Source organism: Brassica oleracea, chromosome C7 (assembly GCF_000695525.1).
Source record: "Brassica oleracea var. oleracea cultivar TO1000 chromosome C7, BOL, whole genome shotgun sequence".
Taxonomy (NCBI): domain Eukaryota; kingdom Viridiplantae; phylum Streptophyta; class Magnoliopsida; order Brassicales; family Brassicaceae; genus Brassica; species Brassica oleracea.
Window position 1 is genome coordinate 46,793,193 of NC_027754.1, and position 26,115 is coordinate 46,819,307.

Consider the following 26,115-nt stretch of genomic DNA (forward strand, 5'->3'; position numbering starts at 1 on the left):
TGTAAAATGGCTATGCACAAGTCATTATTGTCCAATATATAAATTTGAGTTACCAATATAAGTCAATAGCGTTAGATCTCACTGCAGTCAAGAATATTAATTTACTTTCTTTACGTGTTTTTGGATTACTTTAACTTTGTGAAAGTATAGTTTTAATTTAATCAATGTAATTAGATTAACCAACTGAGCAACCAGCAAACCTTCTGTAATATCACTTTCCCAGTACACAATCCCGTTGTCATTTTTGTTATTACAGTAGTATAACCATCTTGCTCTTTTCATCATGACCACCATCAATTTGTTCTACGTCATCTGATCATTAACCCTTTATTACCAAAAATCTCCAACCGAGAACTGGCCATGTATTACTGCTTGTTTTATTAAATGTAATAGGAATTATTACATAATAGTTAATCAGTAGCCATTAGATATTAGTTTACCACAAGCCATTTCAAAAATACTACCCACAACTTCTTTACTAACCAGGTCATGTTAATCCAACACGTCTTACCAAAACAATATATATTGCTACTCGACTAAGCCAAGTTTGGTTTAAAACTGAAAACAGAATGTTTTATTACTTACTTGAAATTAGTACCGGTAATCATTATTTAGGAGGAATAAAAATTCAACCAGAAATTTTTATATAACTACTGTAGGGAATTATTAAACCCGTATTACATTCGTCTGTAACAAACAAATTCATTTTTAAGTTCATACGAAGGGATATTAATAAATTGATCTCAAAACTCAGCCACAATATTTATATTTTTATTAAGTAGCAGAAGGAACCAACGTGATATAGTATCTGAACTATTAAGAATCATATACCCTTTACTATAATTACGTTGATCAATCTTAGATATCTATTATCAGCCAAGTCATATAAAGGTTTTACACAAAAATTTTTGATATATAGAGAGACATTGCTATTCACTGAACTGGTGTGTAACCCGTTAGGTCGACATTACCTTTGGACATGATTACTCAAATATAACCGATAACTTTTTCACCAAATTTAGAAAGTAAATTAATTAATCTTAAAGACGCAAATCTATACGTAAATACCACCGCAATATATTTATTTATTTATATACAAATAAAATTTATTTTATAATTTCTTCATTTTTTATATTTTTTTCGTTACACTAAACCAGAGTAATTAATGATATTCCATAGAACTTAATAAATATACTGAGGCTTCTTACAAGAATATAATTCTAAATATTGCAATTGGGAAGAAAGAGGGCTTGATCATTGATCTTTAGAAATTGAATAGGTTGTTCAACAAATAACACATGTACGCCCTTATAGGAATTACTTTTTGTTCTTGTTAGGCGGAGTAGGATAAAGAAACTGAAATATTTATAGCAAATATGGTTTTAGCTGCATAATAAAGGGTTTATGCTACCGCAACCTTCATGAATTTCAATTTACACCTCCACAAAATCCAATACTTGCTTTCGAAATGAACTTCTACGAACAAAATGCATTTCAGACCCAAGCGTAATATGACATATGTTTGAAAAAGTTTTAAGAAGGTTATGAATTGATTTTTAAAAGTTTGCTCACAACTTGAGAAAATATTGTATTTCAATGTGGATTAAAAGAATCAGGATTAAAAGAAAACATTGTACGTTGCCAACTATATGATATATTAATAACCTATGCGAAAACTTACATTATTATGGTTATAAAGCCTATGCGAAAACTTTATGTATAACCAAATAGAAATAATACATTTTCTACCAAGCCTTTCCGCGTCAACAACATTAAAATAAATTTTAAAATACTTTACTGAATATAAGAATCTTTATTAAATTTTCAACCTGGAATATTTAAATTTTACTTTATTTATAATTGAAAACTTAATTAATGATACTGGTTTGTTTAAATTATATCAGAATTCCGGAAAAACTCCAACAACTTAGCTCTCACTGAAACAACAAAAATATTTATATTAAAGAAGAGTAGTTTAACATCTACCTAACATCACGCGGGTTTGTTTCCTAATAAAACATAGGTTTAATTGTGTATATTTGAGTAGGATGACTGTTCGGAAAACAAAATCATACTCCTTCGTAGCATAGTTTTGTCAATTGATTGTAAATATTTGTGTAGGTTTCATGTTTGGAATAAAAACCATCCCCCTGCGTAGCATAGTTTTGTCTTTCACAATAATTACATTGTTCTTTTATTTATATATTTAAATTTAGTTCTTACAAACTTTTTAGTTGGAATTCTTCTAATTATACCTAAGTTTATAATTACGATGAAAATTAAAGATTCTTTTCATCTACGTAGTTCCAGATATAACAATGGTAATATGTTTACCAAAGATTTGAATACCATAAAATAGAGGACAAATAGAAAATAATAACATCGACTAACATAAATACAATAAGTTTTGCAGAAACATACAACATAATAAAATAAACTTGTGTCTTACGTAACCCTACAATACAATACGTCCCTAAACTTAAACTACCGAAACAACTTGTGGTAATTGTATTACACAAACATTCTACATAAAGCGACTGACAACGTCCTTCAGTCAGTATATTGACATGAACCAACAGATTCAGATACTTCGACCTTCATTTTTGGGTTCATCGCCACATCAGAAACGGAAATGCGACCAGCCTCAACTTGCCCTATTTTACAGTCCGAGTCCAACTGCCTCCACTGTTTCTCCAAATCACCAACATCACAACTTCCTTTCTTACTGCCAGGGTACAGGACCACAAAAGACGTATCTTTCACATTCTCATCTCGCTTGCGTTTAGAACCAGCTCTTCCTCCTATTGTTACAGTTTCATGGATATAATCATCATGATAGATATTAACGGGGGTTCGGGTTTCCATTGGATTATACACGGCGTCTGTTTCCTCATAAGAAGGCAACCCTGTAAACAGAAGAAAAAATAATAAATAATAAGATAAGTTAAGTACAATATCGTCCTTTGAAATTCATGGAATTGATAAGCCGAGAGAATTACCGTAATAAGGCTTCTTAACTAGATTCTCATCTGCTGATTTAGGATTATAAAGATCATTTTCTTGACAGCATACAGGCATAGAAATAGCATCTGCTGGACCCAATTTCGGTCCCATAAGGGACTTCCCCTTAACAAGCTTTGCTTTAACATATCGTAATGTTTCCGCAAGTTTATCACAATCAATTGGAGGAATATATGAAATGGGAACAGACGAATCACCAGATGATCCGACCTTCATAGCCTTCTCAGCAAAGGCATTTGTAACAACTTGTCCTTCTTCATCCACGCTCAAACCACAAGCTTTATCTCCAGACACACCATCATCTCGCCATTTGCATGCATCATCATCAATATGCAGAGGACATTCCTTCACATCATGTGTCAACATTCCACATTTGTTGCAGAAATTCATTAGTCGATCATAATGAAAAGACAACATGTGAATCTCACCAACACCAAATTCATAGTTACGTTTAAAACGCAATGGGTTGTCAATGTTCCAGTTCACCAGAACCCAAACATAGTCCGTAAGGTTTGTTGAGTCGTCAAATTCAACGTCAACAACTTGTCCAAGTTTGTCTCCAACGAAATCGACTATTGCTCTCGATAGATAATGAGGAGGGATTCCCCTTATCTGAACCCAGAACTGAACCTTCTTTAAGCTTTCTTCAGTAACGGTGGGAGCCCAACGCTTCAAAACGATCAACCTATCAGCAAAATACCAAGGACTTTTTTCCAACACTCTGTTCATGGCGTCCTCTGTCTTGAACACAAACTGGAACCTTCGGGAGTCAATAACCCGACCAATGACTTTTTCAGTTACGCCCCAAATGCAAGGCATCTGATTAATCAACGCACTCATACTTTGTTTCTCTGGGTTAACAAGTACGCCAACAATGGAAAAACGATTCAATCGCACGGCTTCGGCGCACATTAAAGGGGGCACAACGGTTGGCTCTTCATCCTGCCAAGATTCGATATCTTGCAGGAAGCTTAGATTATTATCACACATTTTGAAAAAAAAAACAGAAATCGAAAGTGGGAAGAACGGTATGAGAATCCATGGTATTTATAAGTTGAGACATGGCGGTTTCAAATTACGGAATTTGATTAACTACCCAAAACCGTTCGACATTAAAACGAAGAAGACCAAGCGACGTGATAATCTGTATGTAAATGAGTAAATCTATTTTTATAAAATCTCTGTGAATGGATTGAATGAACAGAAGAAAGAAGAAAGAAAAAAGAAGAAGGAAGGAAAACGTATATGTGGCAGATAGAAACTAAAAAAGGATTTTATTAATTAATAATCCACAAAGCAAATAACATTTTGTTCGGTTATCTTCACCGCTTCGTTATTTTATTCACTGAAACACTCCTTTTGAGGTCCAGGCTTTAAAAGTCTTTGCACAATAATTTAATACAACTCCTGCGTAATAAGGAAAAATATACAGACCGACGTCCAATCATTTCCACAGTATTATAAAATATATTTATTAAAAAAGAAGGGTTACGATAATAAAAGCAACGCAACTTTCCATATCCAACAGATACAATGGTTCGATGCCTTCTCCCTCTATAAAAGAAAACGAAGACCACTAATTTACTAACAAAAAAAACTTAGAAATGGAAGAACCTGAAGTCCCTTCGTACAAGTTAATTGAAAACATTATGATGAAACGTGGAGAACAAAAAATTATAGAAAGAGTAATTAGATTATGGGAAGTTAACAATCCTAAAAATGGTAATGAAATTATAAGCCTTAATTTCTTACTACTGGATGAAAAGGTAGTGTTTTAATATTTTTCCTCAAAGTACATTAATATATATATATATTTATTTATAATTAAATTTTTTTTTCTAATATAGGAATCAACCATTATGGGATCAATCTACACACGTCATATTCATCAATTTTCTAAAGAGTTTTTGGAAGGCAAAATATATATATTTAATAATTTTGAAGTATGGCGGGCTGGTGAACGTTATAAAATTTCGGATCATTCTTTTCTTATACGTTTGAATGAAAACTCAACAATAACTCCTATATCAGATGAGAGTATATTAATAAATTGCGAGAAATTTACATTCCGTGATTATGATCAACTTATGGAAATTGCAGACAAAAACTTATTTTATGATGGTAATTACATAATCCATAAACAAAAAACTTTATACATGTGAAAACATACTTATAGAAATAATGTTAATTGCAGATGTTATAGGTGTCGTGGTTGAAGAAAAAATAAATACGGAAAATACTGATACTGGACAAAAAAGAATAAACCTAGACTTACAATTAGAAGGGTAAGTTAGACATTGCATCAATGAGTTATAAAAATAATCGTTATATTTAGTAGTCTATATAACCAAAATAAATTTACTTATCACGTGTTACTTCTTTTTTTTTTCACAAAACCACTTTTACTTCACAAACTGTTCGAAATCCCGTTAAGACTTTTAAACAACCGATATCCGGCCCACATGTTGTGCTGTGTCAAAAGAAGTGTGACGTGTGTGATGTATGCTGTCAATCACAACGTCCACACTTTACAATTGTTTGATATATTAAATTTATTACAACATTCAAAATTCTGATTTATATTAATTGTCACATCTGTTTACTTAATTAATGTTATCTAATATCACATTATAACTATATGACAGGGGAAGCAAAGTGCGTGTTACTATATGGGACAATAAGGTAGATATGTATCAAAAACTGATGAAAAATAAAGAAGCAATTGGTGCCACTTTGATAATCACAAGTGTAAATCCCAAAACATATTCAGGTTTTGTAATTAAAAAATCATATTCATATTATTAATAACTAAGTTTTAACATTAAATGACATCTTACTTACATGAATAATAGGATATCTTTACCTAAACACAACATCAGCTTCCAAAATATATCAAGATGATCCATTAAGTATTATTCAATCTTTCAAAACAAGGTAAATTTTAAATGTACAATATATATATAAATAAATTATACATAGTCCGTAAAAATATTATTTCCTGTCAATACAGAACACATCCACTACAAGTTAAAGGCAAAAGCAGCTTAAAGAAAACAAATGCCAATATTGTCAAAATATCAGAAATAATAGATTTCATTGCCAAAGATTTATTTGAGGTACCTAAATAATTAATTTTTTAATACTTACATTCGACATTAAAATAAAATAAAATACATGTTTATATAAAAAAAAAAAAATTAGCCGGAATATATATTGACAGGAGAAGGAGTTTACCATTGAAGGAAAAATTATTGAAATTAGTTCAAGGAATGGTTGGAATTACGTATCTTGTAATCATTGTGCTAAAATACTTCAAAAAATAGATGGAAAACTTATTTGCAAAAAATGCACAAAACCAGATATTGTTGGCATATTAAGGTAAGATAGGACAAACATTTTTTATAACTTTTGATAGCTAAATAATTTTTAATAATAAACCTAATATACAGGTATAAACTTGAAATTATTGTTGAAGATAATTCAGAAACTGCATTATTAACCACATTCAACAAAGACATGACCAGAATTATAGGTAAATCAGCAACAGACTTGATTAACTATCATGTAAGTTTAATATTTATTATAATCAATAAACTTTATTGCATAAAGTTAAACTGATATTTAAAACTACTATATGCAGGAAGAATCATACAATGAGTCAAGTGATAAAGCGATTATCTCCTTCTTGTCTCAAAAACTTATTGGGAAAGTATTCAAATTCAATGTTAAAGTCACATCCTTTAATTATAATTCAAGTTCAGCTGGATTAACTGTTACAGGAATCACAGGCACCCCAATTAAAATTGAAGAGGTACAATAAATTTACAATATACTTAAAGTTTAAATAATAGGTTTTTATAATCAATATATAAGGAAATTAACATACATAGATGAGGTAAAGAAACTTACATTTAATGTTCTGATATAGCTTATAAAAATAAACGAAGTGAGGGACACGAACAGCGAAAAAGAAGAAATTACTACTCCCAAAGAAAATAAAACAAGGAAAAGGAGATTGACAACAAAAAATTTAAAACAAAGTGAAGACAACAACCTAGATGTAACAAGCGGAGCAACTCAAGAAGTTAGACAACGGCCCCAAAGAAAAAGAAAAAAAATCATTGAGGATGATTACGTTACTTAGAATTGCAATTCCACCAAAAAATTATTTTATTAATTTACACACAAGAATATATTTGCACATTATAACACCCATTTTATTTTTACAACTTTTTATGTCTATATTTTTTTTTAAAAACAGTTATAGTATTTTTTTATAAATAGTACAATAATTATACAAATAACAAGGAAATACATAAAAATAAAATAATAAGGTCCTTACTCCCGCGCGTTAACGCGCGGGGTTGTTTCCTAGTAATTATAAGAACAAACGCAAAATTTCTTTTAATCATTCACGCGAAGACGCGTACGTCAATTTATATTTGCTTCCATGCTCTTTTGTTTTTGTTTTCGAATTTCTATCTGCAACTCTTCTCTTTCAACATATAGAAGACAATCACTAGTCCATATACATCAAGTTAGTTTACTATTTTTAGGTCCAAACAGCGAAGTAGATAGCACCATCAAACTAATTGGCATATGGAAAAAGATATGTGACTATTTTGACTTCGATCTATTTCGATCACTAAACAGTAGTATGTTGTATATTCAAAACTCAGCCGTAGCAACAATCATTATCATCATAACCACACATGCAGAGATAGGCAGATCTTATCCAATGGCTAATAACTTCATCAAACTATTTATACAGCTGTGTATTATAGAAAAAATAAGTTTATTTAAATATATAAAACCATCTCTTTACTCATAGTTTGTCCCAGCAGTACGGCCCCTAGTTTGAGAGCGAAGGAAAATCTACTTCAAGACTTGGAACTTATTATACGAATGCTAAAAGTGGTTCAAGAACTGGACCCACTTAGTCTGACCCACGTCACACTATTCACCACATCGAGGCTCCAACTTTTATATTGGCAACATATAAAAAACGTACTTTTTTGTGCATTCTCCTTTTATATACGTATATGTTTTACATAAAGATGAGCTAAGCCATGTGAGCCAGATGGATGACGGAGGGCCCAAGAGCCCACAACTTTTGGGGTTTTTTTAGTGATAGAGATATATACCGCATCTTACTGTTAGTTTAAGCATTGAAGTCTTTTCCTTTATCTTAAACTTACATGCTTTAAGTTTACTACTATAAATAGAAACTTCTACTCCTTGACTATCAAGTCACTTGCTTCAAATATCTTTTACATCATCAAATTGATAAGTTGCATTGATCATAAAAAGAAGAAGATGGGTTTAATGCGGTCGATACTTCCAAATGCAAATCAAATCTTCAAATTACAGTCTATGAGGAACAGAAAAGGATCACCATCATCAACAACAACTTCAGGGCTTGTTCCTAAAGGTCATGTAGCGGTTTACGTTGGGGAAGGATTGGAGAAGAAGAGGTTTGTGGTTCCAATATCATACTTGAACCATCCTTTGTTCAGAGAGTTTCTTAATCATGCAGAGGAAGAGTTCGGATTTCATCACCCAATGGGCGGTTTAACGATTCCTTGTCGAGAAGAAGCGTTTCTTCAACTCATTACTTCTCATCAGCTGCATTGAGGATTGAGGGACACAATAATTAATATTTAATTAGTAGTATTGACGGTTTTGATGAATCTTCTTGTTCTCACTTTCTATGAGGAGAATTATAGTAAATTTAGTTGTGTGTATATGACTGTTTAAAGCTCGTGTTCCGAAATAAGATTGTAAAAGTTTTGCTGGTATTTTTCTCAAAACAATTTTTTTTTGCTAGTATTCATACATAAACCATTAAAATCTCAAGATAAAGAGGCGGATTGGATTTAAGGCTTTAAAACTTGTGTAGGAACTTTAAAAGATTGAGTTACAATTTAGAATTCCGAAGATAATATTTGAGCGTTTTCACTACCTACTGTGACATGGTTAGATGATATAGTACTGCCTCTAATAATACATCTAAAAATAAATTATTATTAAAATGGAAGCTTTATATATTGGGAAATCTCTGTTACATAATTACATTTATTTATTTTAATAACCAGCTCTGACTTGCGTTATAAATATAGTATCCTAAAAATATAAATAAGACTTCCTGCAGGAGTTTAAACTATTAAAAGAAATGGTGGCTCACATGCACTCTAAAGAAACTAAAATGGGTTGTATGGGATGATAATGTAACCGCGTTGATAATTCAAAATAAGACACATTTTCTTCAAATAAATAATATTTACTAAATGATTGAAATAGTACTTCGCAATTTTATTTGATAGTGAAACTTATCATAACAAATACGATAGCAGATGATCGGTTCACTCGGTCAGTCTGGACTTGGATTTCGGCCCAAGTGGTTTATATGGTGGATCGTAACAGATGATCGGTTCACCTCCTGACATTAGTCGGAAGGTATTCCAAACTCGGGTTAGACAGTGTGTAGTCAGTCCATTCTATAGCACTAAATGCGTTCTTCCCGAGACCGACCGGATTAGCTGATAGCGTTTATAAAAAAAAAAACTAATACGATACCTCAATCATTGCATATTTAGATTGTCAAGCACATGTTAGTCTCCGTTATTAGGAAGAGATAATTGTGATCATAATCATGCAAAATGAAACGCAATAACTGAAATTTCTTAGAATAACTATAATTACACTGATTATACATACATAATACTTGCGAGCTATAAGAAATATTTAATCATGCGCCTTGAGATCAAACATGGATGTGAATGAATACATTTAGTCAAAAAAAAAAGAAAGAAGAAATGCATACATAGAGTTTTTAAAAAATCATAATGCTAGTGATGACGATATAACTATTGTTGTTAAGTTCTGGTGTTCTAACGGAGTTTGTTGAGCCCGAAAACTCATATTATTTAAGACCTACAACTTCTATACCTAGCTGGTATATTGAACGTGTTGATTCTACATTGTAAGAACACAGAGAAACTATGCATGTTCAATGTTTCCATTTTCACGACTCCAAGCTTAGTATTACACATGAAGGTCCTCTTACAGATTTAATAATAATCATAAATACAGATTTAGTAATAGTTATTACAATAGATAGATATAAAGTTTTGTAAAGTCCATTTTATTTAAGACACAAAAGAGTCATGTTGAGTGGGGCTCTAGGGTTGGGTAACACATAGACCAAAAGCCACCATATTCAAGAGCTAACAAGAGACTTGTCAAAAGTGTATATTTTCTTCATCAATGATGACTTTTGACAAGTCTTTATTCGTCATAACTAATAGGACCAAACCTGTTTCATGTAATGGCCAGAGATTTTAATAAGTGGAAGAGAAGCATGTGAGTCCTGTAACTTTGGTGGTCCCTATCTGATTATATTCTTAAGTCACCCAGAGAAATCAGAATCAGCTTGATGCTTTTCTAGGTAAACCCTATTTTTGTTAAGCGATCCCATGTGAAACCCTGCAAACTTCTAATAATTAAATACAAGAAAAATATGTTGTATTATTAAACACAACTTCGAAATTTGATTCCCTTTACCTCCAAAGAACTCTATAAATTACAAGTAACTGAAACACAACTCCACCAAAAACAGTAATCGTTCTCCGCTATCATAGAACAGATTATTCTTATAGATTCTATAAAACTCTTGCTTTAGACATGGCTATATTGTCACGTGTTATCAACTCTAAACCGTCCCAAAAACAGCAATCTCGTGTTCCAAAAGGACATGTTGCGGTTTATGTCGGAGAAGAGATGGAGAACAAGAAGAGATTTGTGGTTCCCATTTCATACTTGAACCATCCTTCGTTTCAGGGTTTGCTAAATCGAGCAGAGGAAGAATTCGGTTTCAATCATCCGATTGGTGGATTGACGATTCCTTGCAGAGAAGAAACATTCGTGGGTCTTTTGAATTCTTATGGTTGTGTTGTTTCAACTTGAGATATCTTTTCTTTGGGAATCCTCAGAGTTTTTTCTTTCCATTTTATGGATTTTTTGTTGGTTGTTCCCTTTGTTTATTTCTGCAAAGGAACATACTGAATCAGCCTGTAAATATGTTGTGTAACCAGTCAAATCAGGTTATACTATTTGTACTTCCACAAAACATTGATGAAACCCATTTTCATGTTTTCGAAAATAATCTTAATATTTAAATTCTTTCGGAATATCCAAAGTAACTTAGCTTGATTGATGATTTCTAGGTAGACGAGTCAGTGATAAAAAGAAAAGAAAAATAATTACATGGTTTCAGAGATTCAAAAAAACAAGAATTAACCAGACCCAATTACCATGTACTATTTAAATAGTCATTACCATTTTATTCGATTCCATTATTTACATGATCATACCAGTAGAATAAATTAATTGTTTTGATTTAATCAAATTGTAGAAACTCTAATTTTTTTTAACAGTTGGTAGAAAATCATTAACAATAAAAAAAATTCACTAATTATTTTTTGAATTATACAGAGGTATACTGGCCCTAACTGAAGTGAATCTAGACTAGCTACATGTTAGCGGCCAACGTTTTTGGTCTACGTATCGGTCTTCTGTCCCTATCGATACTTAAATTTTAATTCACCAGTAGCTGGGACTCGAATCGTAATGGTTTCACCGTATTGGATTTCGCCTTCAAGTTAATCACCATTGGACCACAAAAGTTAATTTTCCACAAGTTGCCGAATGGTAAACCCAAAAACCATCGTTATTGAATTATTGCATAGTTCTTGGAACACTAGGGACGACCTAGAGCAAGAGAAACTCTGCACTAGACCTTAACAAAGAATTACAATATCAGTTTAACTAATATTTCGGTGGCAAAAATCAGCCTCTTGTCTAAACAAACCAAATTCTAGTTCGGGTCGGGTTCAATTATTTATAAACAAAATTTTGAATTTTGAGATATAATAGATAAAGGATCCGAACTTTTATTTTAAACAAAACAGCATAGCTTTTTAATTAATCGAACTGGCCATGTTATGGGCAAATGATAGGTCTTCGTCATAAGTTTCCTTTTCTGATTGTGATGCATTAACTACTGTATATTGTCATTGTCATTTAGAGGTATGTGATTTGCAAATATTTGAAGTTTGAGTGTACATGGTAGATAGGATCATGGCAATTTTATCTTGTATAAATTATAAGTTAAAGAGAATGACATTTTAACAAAAAAATCACTACATGCCCTGTAACAGCTTTTGAGGATTCGATCGCAAGGCGCACAACAATCAAGATAACAGCAATGTATAGTGTAATTCATGATGAATTTTTTAATATACTTTTGCTTATAAAACTAAAAGACGTTATAATATCAATATGTAGTCATGTAGACACAAAAATTGTCATAATTTCAACAACAATAAAAAGTTCTGAAATCTTTGTCTAACGTCGTTGGTTTTCACGTATAACAAATGTAGAGTCTCCAACTAGAAAATCAAGAATGATTCTAAGAGGCATCTATATGATTAGAGACTGAATTGGGTCATTAGATGCGGCTTAGGAAATCAAAGATCAAAATGTAATGATTTGTTAGTTGCAGCTTCAAGACATTGAGGATATTTAAAGATTTGCCAACTAAGAATATTCGCATCTAGCTATCAGAAGAAAACCAGTCCCATGATTGAGCAAATTGAGTATTTCTTCTATACTTAGATGTGAAATATCAAACTGGTTATCTTTATCCTGAATTTTTGCTTCATGTTCATTGTTATTTCATACAATGTGACAAGTTGCGCTCATAGTCTTCTTTGAAAGTCCTTTGTCCACTTGTTAATATCTATTAAACGAGCCCACACTTTAATGTTGAAGAGGAGCAGAATATATTTGAATTTTCAACATAATTTATAATTTTTTATATAAGTAAGAACAGAGAACTTTTTCTTGGAAAGCTTGATGAACGAGTTAAGCCATGTGACACGATAATAAGTCAAAACAACTTGCATAAGAAATAAGGAACCCATTATATGCCCTTAAATCATTGAAACGCTATGAATCATTTATTTTAAGGATTTCCATTTATTATAAATATAGGCAAGTCATCATCACCGTTCTTCATCTCAAGTGAAAAGCTTTTTAGAAAAACTTTCATAGAAAAATTCGCTTAGCACATTTGGTTCCAAAGCAAGAACAAAGATGGGGCTGGGACGTTTTGCGATCACAAATGCAACAAAACAGATATTGAAGCTAAACAGAAACCGAACATCATCGGATCATGTCCCTAAAGGGCATATGGCAGTGTACGTTGGAGAACAGATAGAAAAGGAGAGGAAGAGATTTGTTGTTCCAATTTCGTTTCTAAATGATCCTTCCTTCAGAGAGTTCCTTAGTCGAGCAGAGGAAGAGTTTGGATTCAATCATCCAATGGGAGGCTTGACCATTCCTTGTAGAGAAGAAGTGTTTCTTGATCTCATCGCTTCTCGGTTTCAATAATGTTAAAAAGAGAAGTTGAATTATATTAGGAGAATTGTATTTACGAAGATCTTGAAATTTTGTACTTGAGATTGAAGTTGTATCTTTTCATTAACCTCTTCCCATATATATATTTTTTAAACATGGAAAATCAGAAGAATTTATTTAAGTCTACGAGTCTTTAACAATACATATTTAAGATTAAATCCACCTTATATATTTATATTAAATATAAATTTCATTATAAATGTAAGTACAAACATTTTGTGAGCATCCAAACCAATAAAATGATTGTTTTCTTTGCTGCCTAGCTAAACAGAACAATTACAAATTTAATTCCGTGTCAAAATAATATTGTTGAGTATTTACTGATGTTTCAACTTTTAAGTGGGTTTATTCGTTACGAACTGAATGTTACACATATTTTTTTTAGTGACCTGGTACAATGATTATGTTTGTGATTCTTACTTCAATAATTCAATACAAAACTTTCGATCAAAAAAAAAAAAAAACAGTTGGCGTCAATGACTTAATTGTTGGACTTATTCGTGGGTTCATCACCCTCTAGGAGGTTCACCAACCAATAGGATTGCGTTATTTCATATTCGATATCTTTTAAAAAAGGAAACAAAATATTGTTAAATTATATTATCTTTTTTAAATTAAAAGGTAAAAATAAATAAATAAAAAATAGTAGTAATTACAAAAAAAATATTTTTAACATCGTCAGCAAAACATTAAACGCTAAATCCTAATTCCTAAACCCTTGGGTAAATCCTAAACTCTAGGATAAATCTTAAACTCTAAATCAAAATCACTAACCACTGAAATACTCAAGGGTTTAGGGTTTAGGATTTAGGGTTTAGAGTTTTAGGGTTTAGTGTTTTTATTTAGAGTTTAGGATTTATCCAAGGGTTTAGGGTTTACCCAAGGGTTTAGAATTTACCCAAGGGTTTAGAGTTTACCCAAGGGTTTAGGTTTACCCAAGGGTTTAGGGTTTAGGATTTAGGGTTTAGGGATTAGGATTTAGGGTTTAGTGTTTTGCTGACGACGTTAAAAAGATATTTTTAATTCTTTTTTCTGTAGCTGCTATTTTTTTTTAATTTTTTAATTTTAAAAAACATAATATAACTTGATAATATTTTGTTTCCTTTTTTAAAAGATATCGAATTTGAAATAATGAAATCATATTGGCTGGTCAACCTCCCGTGAACCCAAAAATAACTCTAATTGTTGTACTTCCATGAAAAGAAATTTAATACGTCAATTAATAGGCCCATAAATTTCTAGGGCTTAATAGATTAATAAATGGGCACATAGATTTTCTTAAAATACAAAACTTGTTTGGTTCTAGCCCATAAAATTATAGGTCTGATCTTGGGGATGCTAATGTTGATGTTAACTTAGTTTCTCTATTCACTCTCTTGAAGTGCAAAACCACGCATACTCTTGTGTTGGCTATGAACAAATATCTTTTAACTAAGCTAAGCTTAAAGATAATTGTCTTAGAGGAAATACTCAAAGAACCTTTTTAGAAAGAGGCAATGCAATAAACATGAAGCTCCTGAATCTCACACCTAATCTTCACCAAATATCAATTAGACAGAACACACCGCACAAGACGCAGGTCATAAACTGCAAAAGCGTTAGTGTATATATATGCCGTCACTTTGACCCTTTTCTACAGACCCAAGAATATTAAGTCTTTTCACAAGAAAAAGGAGACTAAAATGGGGAGCATTGATGCCACGGAGTTAGCTTCAGAGAAGAAACCAAACCCTGGGAAAGCGACCATTCTTGCTATTGGAAAAGCCTTTCCTCACCAGCTAGTGATGCAAGAGTACTTGGTCGATGGCTACTTCAAAACCACAAACTGTGACGACCCTGAACTCAAACAGAAGCTTACTCGCCTCTGCAAGACAACCACGGTGAAGACAAGGTACGTTGTAATGTCAGAGGAGATACTAACAAAGTATCCAGAAATCGCCATCGAAGGAGGATCCACCGTGAAGCAGCGTCTGGACATATGCAACGACGCTGTAACCGAAATGGCAGTGGAAGCTTCAAGATCCTGCATCAAAAACTGGGGCCGTTCTGTTTCCGACATAACTCACCTTGTTTATGTCTCTTCAAGCGAAGCTCGTCTTCCTGGAGGCGACCTGTTCTTAGCCAAAGGGCTTGGTCTCAGCCCCGAGACGCACCGTGTTCTGCTCTACTTTGTCGGCTGCTCTGGAGGCGTTGCTGGTCTCCGTGTAGCCAAAGACATAGCCGAGAACAATCCGGGGAGTCGAGTCTTGCTTGCCACGTCAGAGACGACCATCATTGGTTTCAAACCCCCGAGTAAAGATAGACCGTATGATCTTGTTGGTGTCGCGTTGTTTGGTGATGGAGCCGGAGCTATGATCATCGGGTCTGATCCAGACCCGGTTAGTGAGAAGCCACTCTTTGAGCTTCACACCGCAATTCAAAATTTCCTACCTGGTAAAAAACTACAAGACTTTTGCATCCAACAATGCCTATAACCAGAACCGTTCTAGACACAATCGGATGAAATATTTAAAAATAATTTATAAAACACTTATATAAGTTTATAAACCCAATTCTACTTCCGAAATACTAAACCCTAAACAATAATCACATTTAAACTCAAATATTTTGTTTTTTTATTGAGTATATTTTTGAAAAGTTGGTAGTCACTTTAGGGTATTTTAAACAATTTCTCAAAAAAATTATGACTCTATAAATCTTAGATCTGGATTAACTTTCACTTTCGTGGCGCAGATACGGAGAAGACAATAGATGGGAGGCTAACAGAAACAGGGATAAACTTCACACTATCAAGAGAGCTTCCACAGATAATAGAAGACAACGTGGAGAGTTTCTGCAAGAAGCTAATAGGAAAAGCAGGACTGGCTGATAAAGACTATAACCAGATGTTTTGGGCGGTTCATCCAGGTGGACCAGCTATCTTGAACCGTATGGAAAAGCGGCTTAACCTGTCGCCGGAGAAGCTGAGTCCAAGCAGAAGATCTCTTATGGACTATGGCAACGCAAGTAGCAATTCGATTGTTTATGTGTTGGAGTATATGTTGGAGGAGAGCAGGAAATCGAGGAGCATGAGTGGAAGTGAAAATGAGTGGGGTCTGATTCTGGCTTTTGGACCTGGTGTTACATTTGAAGGCATCGTTGCTCGAAACCTTGATGTTTGAGCAGAAAGTTGAGATTAATAGGGGTTTGGTTGTAACTTGATGCTCAAGAAACAATTCCCTTTTGCTCATAGCCACATTTCAACAGATAGAGAAAGATGCAAATAATATGAAGATCTATAGCATATATATATATATATACACTGGTGATGCTAATAGACATTGATGTAAGTGTATAGAATATGTTGTATTTCAAAGCTAATATATACTACTGCTTTTATTATATCAAATAATATCTGAGTTAAAAGTTTTTTTGACATTCTTGTTTGAAGTTTTGTTCTCTTTACATCATTCTGTCTTCAAAACGGCGGCGTATCAGTTCCCAGAGCAATTTTAGGCGCATGTTATCGCTGCAACGAACTTTACTATCGTGCACCGTGTTTGTCGCTGCAACAAACTTTGCTATCCTCCGCCGTGTTTGTTACCGCTCACCTTCTACATCGGGAAATCGCTTCGACGGCGTTTGCTCAACGACGGGGTGATCGGAGAATAGAACCGTAATCCGCCGTACTCTCTCCCGGAGTCTCGATTCGGATTGTTGATTAAAGGATCCAATCGATCAACAGGCCAATCGAATTCCGTTTTCTGAATCGAACTCACGACGACATCCTTTTTCTTCTCCTTCGTCTCCTTTAGACCGATCCTAGACGAGATCGTACGAAGAAGAGCTGGATCCAAGTAGTCCTCAAGCTTTCTCTTCGGATTATGCTTGTCTTCTCTGCTTTGGTTTACATCACACTGAATATCAATACGATAAATTCGAAAAGTACGAGAGAGAGAGGGAGATGAGGAAGTTACAGAGGTAGAAGGAGACAGAGAGACGAAGAAGACAGAGGATGAATCGGAATTCGAGAATCAGCTCCGCCCATATTCGCCATAGCTCTCCCGCCAATTAAATTAACGTGCGTATGCATTGAATCCCCTACGTATATATAAACATGTTGAAATAAAAGCCCATTAAATTTGATCGTTATTTAGGCCCGTTAGCATATCACAACAACAACAAAAAAAAATGAAAGGATGGTTTGGTGAAAGACAAGAAAGAGATACTTCCATGGAAGAATTGGAGCAACAAGTCAAAGCTAATTATTGAACAACTTTAGAAGACAAGCCACCAGATGTTACAAACAAAACTTCCCAAAAACAAACTACAAAGCAGACATTAATCAATTGAAATCGTAAGACATATGTGTATAGATAGCCACATGCTAATGCTATTATCTACTTACACAATTACACCTCATCGAAACTCATCTATGGTCTATTGTTATCTACAAATCTATACGGACATGGTTATAATGGTTATGTCCCCTCAATGCGTGTGATTGCTTTAGTAACTTTTTGATGATTTAGACCTTGAGTGTTTGTTTGTTCTGACATTTTACGCAAACAGAAAGAAATTTCTTCTAGGTTTGGTATTTGTCTATATTCTAAGATTTTTAATGAGAAAATGAATATATTTTAATGTGAATAGAAATGCAGATGTATATTCTACGTTTGAAACTAGTTTAACCTTAGTGAACTACATTTATTTCTGAAGTTGATTACTTACTTGTTAAACCTTATATGACACAGTCTAATCCAGAGATATCGATTTAGGTTGAAACATAACAAATGGGAGCAGGAACTGTTAGTACCATCATCGACCTTATGCGCCCATAATTATTCTTATTCTATATGGCTTTAGATTTTAGTGTTTGGGGGTTTTTTTATTGGCCTTTTTAGCTCCGAATAATATCAGGTAGGGGTCCATGCAAACTCACGTTCATGTACGTAGATAATCATGTAATATCCATAATTCATCTAATAACTACAGCTAAATTAATTATTAAAACAACCACATATCCATATTTACATGCACACGTATGGGATGATCCAATTAATGGAATGAATTGCTCGGCTTTTACGATGCATATTGTGGACAATTTCATCGGAAGACTACAAACTTTGGGACTACGAATTCTTCTTCTTGGAGCTGTGTAGTGGCTTTGGACGTATCTTTAGGTTATATTATGTGAATCCCTTATTTACCGACACCAAATGTTACGATCGATATTCCATTGAAAACCATCTAAATTAGGCTAATTAACTCGTAACCCGAGTCTAAGTTTTTAAGGGAAAATTTTCCAAACATTTTTATTATTGTCTTCCTATTAAAAAATGAGACAAAACAATTTGTGATCTAAACAATATCCAAATTAAAAATGATCTGGTGTCACATTCCTTAGCTTCCACGCAAAGGGTCGCTCGAGTTTTTTTTTTTTTTTTTTTTTTTTTTGTCGCTTGAGTTTTGAGTAACACAAAATTGGAGAGACCAATGAAGGATGTTGGCATTGGATTGGGACCAGCTTCTCTCGATTCCTCGCGTCATTTATCTTTTCGCTCGTTAACTGATCATTTTGTATATAAAATAAATTCAGCAGTAAGAAATAAAACATATGTAGAAAAAAAAACATATGTAGAAGATATATTAAGTATTGTACACGCAAGGGAAAAAATACAGCTAGCTAATGAAAGCTTTTTTTGACCAATAGCTAATGAAATTTGAAACCATTAATTTGGGGATAGAAGAAAAAGATAAGAACATTTATTTTTGTTTAAAATTTTTGATAGGTGACTTTCCCAACTTCTGATCATCTATTAGCAAAATAGCACTCATGTGTTGCTTTGGTCAACCCATACAATTCAAGTTAAAAAAAAAAAAAACTAGTCATTTTTAACCATGGTTTTTTTTAGTGAAAGAAAGAAGAACTATCTATTGGTATTCTTAATTATAATTTTTCATAAAAAGCTGTACAATTCTAGACTAAAAACTGAAACTATTTCTATACTAAAATAAATACATTTGAGAAAATAAAAATACATCAACTGCCAGTCGCAGAGGGTGGTAATTCTGTAGTTAAAGAGACCCTTAATGTCATTTACTTAAGCATTTCTCTATATAAAGTCTCCAAACTACACTCTCCGCAACACACATCAGAACAAAGCTCTCCACACTCAAAACACTAACGAAGAAGATAAAAAAGACACTAACTTAGCTCAGCAACATTCACCATGGCATTGAAGACAGTAATAATCATATCATTTATCATTTTGACCTCATATTTGAATAATTTATTCAGTAATATGGTATAATAGGCGTCGATGAACGGTATGTGGATGACGGAGGAGTGCAAGAGATCGTTCATGGAGATGAAATGGAAGAAAGTGCACAGATACATCGTTTTCAAGATCGAGGAGAAATCCAAGAAAGTCACCATTGACAAGGTTGGTGCTGCCGGCGAGACCTATCATGATCTCGTCGCTTCCTTGCCGGAGGATGACTGTCGCTACGCCGTGTTTGATTTCGATTACGTGACCGTTGATAACTGCCGCATGAGCAAGCTCTTCTTCATCACCTGGTCAGTGTTTTAGTCTTCTTAAACTGTTAAACGTATTCTTCTATCCTTTTACCACTCTATAAGATGGTCAAATCCATTTGAACGTAACCAATCCGAAATCACAATCATACCGAACCAATCCGAGCCGAAACCGAACCAATCCGACCAAGGGTCAAAACGTAATTTATTTGTTGTTGTGTGAATATATAGGTCCCCGGAGGCGTCGAGAATAAGAGAGAAGATGATGTATGCAACGTCGAAGAGTGGGCTGAGAAGAGTGTTGGAAGGCATTCACTATGAGCTTCAAGCCACCGACCCAACCGAGATGGGATTTGACAAAATCCAGGACCGGACCAAATAAGTCTACATTCCATTTAACCGGAGTTACATGCTTCAATGATCAGTAGCTGTTATTAACAACAGTCGCAATTAATTATCTGTTAATGTTAGTTATTGATGTTTAGTGCTTAACTTCGTATTTGCTTTTAGTTGTCAAACAAAAGAATAGCACTCCTTTTGTTGACAAGAGTTGTATTAACTATTGTTGTTTCTGGTTCCTGTTTGTTAGTCTTAATGTTAAATGTTATGTATGCCTCTGTTGCCGCTAATGCTGCTAATAAAAAGCCTAAGTTTATCTGAATTGTATTGGAACTAATGTCATTCAAGCAAAGCATGATAGTGCTTAACTTGAACGTCATGTGTAAAGTGTGATCAATTTTACTGGAAGTACAATTTAAATAGTCTTATAATTATGAAAAAGAGTGAGACTAATTTTCTTTAGAGAGGGTGCTTAGAAAAAGAGATTTAGTTAAAAACATGAACTATGACTGCCGAGCATGGTGATAGAATTTGTATTCATATCTGCTTGGAGTATTACGTTTACAAACTTTTCCGGATTGGGTTAGACCCAATTACGAATTCACTTGTGGATCTTAAACAAACTGAATAGTTTATTGGTAAACCCCACCTCACAATCTCACATGATCCAAATCTTCCAATTGATCTTTAAATATTTGTGAGGAAGGGATAATGAATATAGGATAGCTGGTAAAACAAATCTTCTAATGGATCTTTCTTGGTCCTCGGCCCAAGAAAAATTAATATTGAATTAATATATAAGTTACCCGATATTCGATAAGCAAAATGCTCTCGTAGCTCAGTTGGTTAGAGCACCCGTTTAGTAAGCGGGAGGTCTTGAGTTCAACTCTCAACGAAAGCATTTGTCGTTTTATTACTTTACCTTTTTGACCAGACAAAAATATCTAGAAAGGTATAGGCATATTTGCTGGGACCGACTTTCACCTCGAAAACCGAAATGATGAAATCTTCGTTGTTGATTGCGGAGAGACTTTTAACTCTTCCAAGTCTTCAATCCCAATTCACCGTTTCACGCGCTCCATCATGTTAGAATTTTTTTTGTTTCCTTAGTATATAAGTAGTCAACATACAAACACCCTTTAATGATTTCAAACTTAGGTAGCTTTTCTTATTCAGTTGAGACACAACATTATAATTAGATATTTATACCAAGAAAAGTGTTAGTATATATAGTATTAGTTATCAATTTTACTTTAGCTTTATAGTAGGTTTTAGCTTGATAAACAAACCATATGATATGAAATGTCCCCTTCTTTTAAAAAGCTTACAACTTTTACAGTTGAAAAAGTTATGTTTTTATATATGGGGGTATATATGTGATTATGTGAATAATAATTTTGTTGATGATACCCACTGTCACAATGGACCATGTGATTAACTTTCAAGTTTTCATCTCACAAAGAAGTGATTTTCAAGTTTTCATCTCACAAAGAAGTGATTTTCAATCATGTGATCACCATCAGCATGCCATTAGTTTAGAAGATAGATAGATGTGTTTTACAATGGCTCGGCCATGTCTATAGACGTATATTTTTAATTCAAACACAAATGAATGGGCTAGACCACTTTTTATAATGTAATTTGTTTGTATGACCAGAAATATGAAATGGTTAGTTGGATGTTGATATAGTCATGGGAAACTTATTGAAACATTGTTTCCATTTATTGACGACAAAATTAGGTCCATCCTGGAATGTGTGTATTTGCAGTCCCTCTTACATCTCTTTGATTGCTCATGCGAGGTAGATGAATTTGTTTAAACAGTTCACGAGTTATTACAATTTCTAACACCAACTTTCACACCATCGTTGTAGAGGGTAGATAGCATACTGTACTACAAACATTGAGCTCACCAACTTCATTTTCACAATAAGAATGTGTTCAGTCCATTCGCTAACTACTCATATTACCGTTAACTAATTAGTTGTGTACTGTTCTAACTTTTCATTCAGTTGTTTGATTGGCAAAGGCAACTATACTTCATAGTCAATCTCATAAACTTGTAAGTAAAGATATACTTTACATTTGTGATTAGTCCACTACATAATATATAAAATCTAGTGAGTAGTACCAGTGACTATTGTGTGTGTAGTAGATATGCAAAGCCTATGGAGCTTTAGATCCTGTAGAATCTACAGTCGAATAAACCCAATCAAAGAAGTGGGGCTTCACTACCCATTTCTTTTATTTTTATTTAATTTTAAGTGGGAACTCAGATAAACGTCAAAGCGTACACATACGTGTACCTCCACAGTTATGCCACTTTGCACAAATCAATCATCTTTGTCTTTCCCATGTCTTAATCAATCATCTTTTATCATAATGTCTGCATATTTATAGATCTGTGGTCTTTAATCGTTGTAGTACAATGATAACGATGAGTTTTGGACATCATTGATATTTCTATGTGTGTTAACAAAAAAAAGATAAGATAAAAGTCTCATTCAGGAAAAAAAGAAACACAAAACATTAAAATAAAATAAAGCCCACTAACTTATAATAGTTCTGCAGTTATTGCTACACCTCATATGGGTACACGATCATGACCGCATGATCATCCAAAAACCCGACCCGGATTTTTTTTACAACACGTCTAATTGGGTCACCACAACGGGGCTCCGAACCACGTGTTTCCCACCATCAAACCACGTGACAGACCCGAACGCAGCACCCGTTTCTCCCAACACCACGTTCCTCGTATCCACCGTCACCGTTACCGCATAGCTCCGTCTCTTAACGGCCGAACTAAACACTAGCCTCGGCGGCTTCACCGTTATCGTCACTCCTCTCGGCGACTCTATCCTCGCCCGGTAAACCGCCTCGGGCTGCCCCACATTCGTCGCCGTCCTTATAACAGTCTTGCTCAACGTCCCTCTTCTCGAAGTGGGAAACATCGCCGTGATCGACGGGTAATTCAGATTCCCAGGCGACGGTTTTCTCTTCGTCGGACATCTCACCGGCGTTCTCGTGATCACTTGAATCGTCTTTGGCCCGTAACCGATTGAGCAGAGAAAGGTAATGTAATCATCGTTGGTTATATCGTAGACCAGACCAGGATCCATAGCCCGGCCCAAATTGAGATGACCCGACCCGAAATCATAAGGCGTACCCGACTTCCCGGTGGATTCATCAATCAACGAGCGGTTAGAGTTATCGACGAGATTAGTCGTCGTCATCATCGCGGATCTTATCGCGGCGGGGCTCCAGTTAGGATGGGCGGATTTAAGCAGCGCCGCCGCTCCACTGACGTGAGGACACGCCATCGATGTACCGGAGAGGATGTTGAACTCCGTTTTGCGAGGATCAGACGCCAAACCGGTAGGCCCCACAGCGTCTGTCCAAGCGGCGAGGATGTTAACTCCCGGAGCGATCAAATCCGGTTTTAAAATCTCCGGGTTTAACCCGTTTGGTCCTCTCCCTGAGAAAGAAGCAATAACCGGAGCCGGTTTGATTCCGGTTATCGTCCCTCTGAAATCGATCGAAGCAACCGGATTCGGATGGGAAGAAGCGTAGGCTTTGATTCGATCTCCTTCGTTTGATCCAACGGCGCACGCGGGGATAAGATGAGCATCACCGACCAAACCTTCACCGTTAGATGCGCCGTTAGCGAGAATCATCCCGACGCCGCCTGCTTTCTTCACCACTAGTCCTTTCGCCACACGAGGACTGCTTCCTCTATCACAAATTACGATTTTACCCCTCACATGCTTCGGATCGAGCGAATTCTCCATGCACAGAGACGCCGAAGACATCCCGGCGTTCCCGGGATAAATCACCGGGAACATCCTGCCTTTGAGAGGAACTCCGGCGTAAAGAGACACGCCTCCGAGACGGTGCCCGTCGCCGAGAATCGCATCCGCTGGGAAATTCCGATCGATCGTTCCCGCCCCGACGGTGGTTACCCACGGCGCGAGGTTCGTAACCGACATGCCGTTAGGCCCTTCGTTTCCGGCGGAGGAAGAGACGAATATCCCTTTCGACGCGGCGCCGTAGGAGCCAATCGCGATGGGGTCGAGATAATACGGCGAGGTTATCCCGTCTCCGCCGCCGATCGATATCGAAATGACGTCGACGCCGTCGACAACCGCGGCGTCGAAAGCCGCGAGGATATCGGAGTCAAGGCATCCGGAATCTTTCCAGCAGACTTTGTACGCGGCGATGCGAGCTTTGGGAGCGATGCCTTTAGCGATCCCAGAGGCGTATCCGGACATGCTGGCTTTGAAGGCGTGACGCCCAGCGGCGGTTGAGGCGGTGTGGGTCCCGTGACCGTCTGCGTCACGTGGAGAAAGAAACTCAACCGTTTTGTTGATTCCTCCAATCACTGCTGCTTGCTGTCCCTTGGCGAAGAATCTCGCTCCGACGATTTTGCGGTTACAGTTCTTCGGGCCAAACCTGGCTCCAGACTGGCAAACGCCTCTCCACCGCTTGGGGACGGGGCCGAGGTTGAGATCTGAGAAGCTCCTCCGCTCCGGCCATATTCCGGTGTCTAAAACGCCGATGATTACGTCTGAGCCGTAGTCGGAGTCGGACCAGAGTCCTTTTTGATTCTCTAGACCGAGGAACTGAGGAGAGCGCGTGGTGTGAAGCTCACGACGGCGGTCCTCGAAAACAGCGAGAACCGCCGGGTGATTGCGGAGGTTATCGGCTTCGTCGGGAGTTACCACCGCGGAGAAGCCGTGGAAGACGGTGTGGTACACGTGGAGGATGCTGGATTCTTGGGCGAACTCGGAGCTGTACCAGTGGTAGTGCGTCGGGAAAATTGACGGCATAGATCCACCATCGACGCGGAAAATGAAAGTCTTCGCGGCCTGAGAGGCGTCGGCGGCGGAGGAAATGAGCGGAGATGAGATAAAGAAGAAGAGGAGAGCGAGAACAGAGGAAGCCATGGGGGAAGTGGAGAGAGTGAAGTGAGTGGGGTTTTACCGACATTGGTGCTTGTCTGATCAATATAAAGGAAAAAAGTAATAATCTACTTTCTTTTTATTTAATTAATAAAATCTAATTACTTTATTAATCACTCTGGATAATCATCCTGCAAAAATATTCCTAGTACCATGTCGCTTGTATGATTCTTGGACAAATAATAATAGGATTAATAAATCACAAAATACAATTTTAGTTAGTTTCTTCTCTTTTGACCACAACACAGTTCTTCAAAACAGGTATGTAATAAGTCAGCAAAAAAAAAAACAGGTATGTAATTGGAAAGTATGTTATTCACTTATTTGATTTGATGGAGAACTAATCTTTTTGGTTTAATCCCTTAATTACTTACCTTGCATAATTAATGAGATGGGTGGGACACTGCGCAGTGGGCACACAGTGCTGCCTAAAACGACAGTGTTTTGCTGAGATACTGCGAAAGTGTCAAAGTGAGTCATACCATAGTAGGACTCGGTGTATATTTCTCTTTTATTTAATCTTTGTGGACATTGGAACTGCGGAAGTTACCTTTTCTTGTTTTTGCTCTTTTCTCCAGAAATGAGGTGATCACATGCATGTGAGATTATCTTAATAATAATACACGATCCACTTCTAACGGTCGATTTTTTCATTAAACTCATCACACTCTGTGCTAATGCTAACAGGTCGCAAAGCTGTTGATTTCATCACCAAAAAAAGTTCAGCAATCATTATATTATTAGCAGACTTTTAAAGTATATAATATGTACAGTTCTTCGAAATATTTGGAATCTATT

At 35.4% G+C, this 26,115-nt stretch overlaps 7 protein-coding genes and 1 non-coding gene across 8 annotated transcripts; 5 read left to right on the forward strand and 3 right to left on the reverse strand.

The window, feature by feature from the left end:
- Positions 1 to 2,387: 2,387 nt before the first annotated feature.
- On the reverse strand, positions 2,388 to 4,250 carry LOC106304723. The gene is made up of 2 exons (XM_013741118.1): positions 3,000 to 4,250; positions 2,388 to 2,906 (listed from the first exon to the last, which is right to left on the reverse strand). The coding sequence occupies exons 1-2, from the start codon at positions 4,009 to 4,011 to the stop codon at positions 2,551 to 2,553; spliced, it is 1,368 nt and encodes a 455-aa protein (XP_013596572.1). The 5' UTR covers positions 4,012 to 4,250; the 3' UTR covers positions 2,388 to 2,550.
- A 4,024-nt stretch (positions 4,251 to 8,274) lies between these two features.
- LOC106305347 (auxin-induced protein 15A-like) lies at positions 8,275 to 8,655 on the forward strand. Its single transcript, XM_013741727.1, has one exon. The coding sequence runs from the start codon at positions 8,338 to 8,340 to the stop codon at positions 8,653 to 8,655; it is 318 nt and encodes a 105-aa protein (XP_013597181.1). The 5' UTR covers positions 8,275 to 8,337.
- Positions 8,656 to 13,117: 4,462 nt separating this feature from the next.
- On the forward strand, positions 13,118 to 13,569 carry LOC106305103 (auxin-responsive protein SAUR20-like). The gene has a single exon (XM_013741477.1). The coding sequence runs from the start codon at positions 13,177 to 13,179 to the stop codon at positions 13,471 to 13,473; it is 297 nt and encodes a 98-aa protein (XP_013596931.1). The 5' UTR covers positions 13,118 to 13,176; the 3' UTR covers positions 13,474 to 13,569.
- Positions 13,570 to 15,150: 1,581 nt separating this feature from the next.
- Positions 15,151 to 16,919, forward strand: LOC106304785 (type III polyketide synthase B-like). Its single transcript, XM_013741176.1, has 2 exons — positions 15,151 to 15,933; positions 16,234 to 16,919. The coding sequence occupies exons 1-2, from the start codon at positions 15,183 to 15,185 to the stop codon at positions 16,659 to 16,661; spliced, it is 1,179 nt and encodes a 392-aa protein (XP_013596630.1). The 5' UTR covers positions 15,151 to 15,182; the 3' UTR covers positions 16,662 to 16,919.
- Positions 16,920 to 16,971: 52 nt separating this feature from the next.
- LOC106305536 lies at positions 16,972 to 17,537 on the reverse strand. Its single transcript, XM_013741900.1, has 2 exons — positions 17,457 to 17,537; positions 16,972 to 17,376 (listed from the first exon to the last, which is right to left on the reverse strand). The coding sequence occupies exons 1-2, from the start codon at positions 17,534 to 17,536 to the stop codon at positions 17,094 to 17,096; spliced, it is 363 nt and encodes a 120-aa protein (XP_013597354.1). The 5' UTR covers position 17,537; the 3' UTR covers positions 16,972 to 17,093.
- A 2,103-nt stretch (positions 17,538 to 19,640) lies between these two features.
- Positions 19,641 to 20,457, forward strand: LOC106305282 (actin-depolymerizing factor 9-like). Its single transcript, XM_013741665.1, has 3 exons — positions 19,641 to 19,727; positions 19,797 to 20,059; positions 20,249 to 20,457. Exons 1-3 carry the CDS (start codon positions 19,713 to 19,715, stop codon positions 20,397 to 20,399), a joined length of 429 nt encoding a protein of 142 aa, XP_013597119.1. The 5' UTR covers positions 19,641 to 19,712; the 3' UTR covers positions 20,400 to 20,457.
- Positions 20,458 to 21,183: 726 nt separating this feature from the next.
- On the forward strand, positions 21,184 to 21,257 carry TRNAT-AGU. Its single transcript has one exon. It is a non-coding gene; the product is annotated as a tRNA-Thr (tRNA).
- A 1,523-nt stretch (positions 21,258 to 22,780) lies between these two features.
- On the reverse strand, positions 22,781 to 25,353 carry LOC106306045 (subtilisin-like protease SBT1.6). Its single transcript, XM_013742497.1, has one exon. It carries the CDS (start codon positions 25,300 to 25,302, stop codon positions 22,999 to 23,001), a length of 2,304 nt encoding a protein of 767 aa, XP_013597951.1. The 5' UTR covers positions 25,303 to 25,353; the 3' UTR covers positions 22,781 to 22,998.
- Positions 25,354 to 26,115: the final 762 nt, after the last annotated feature.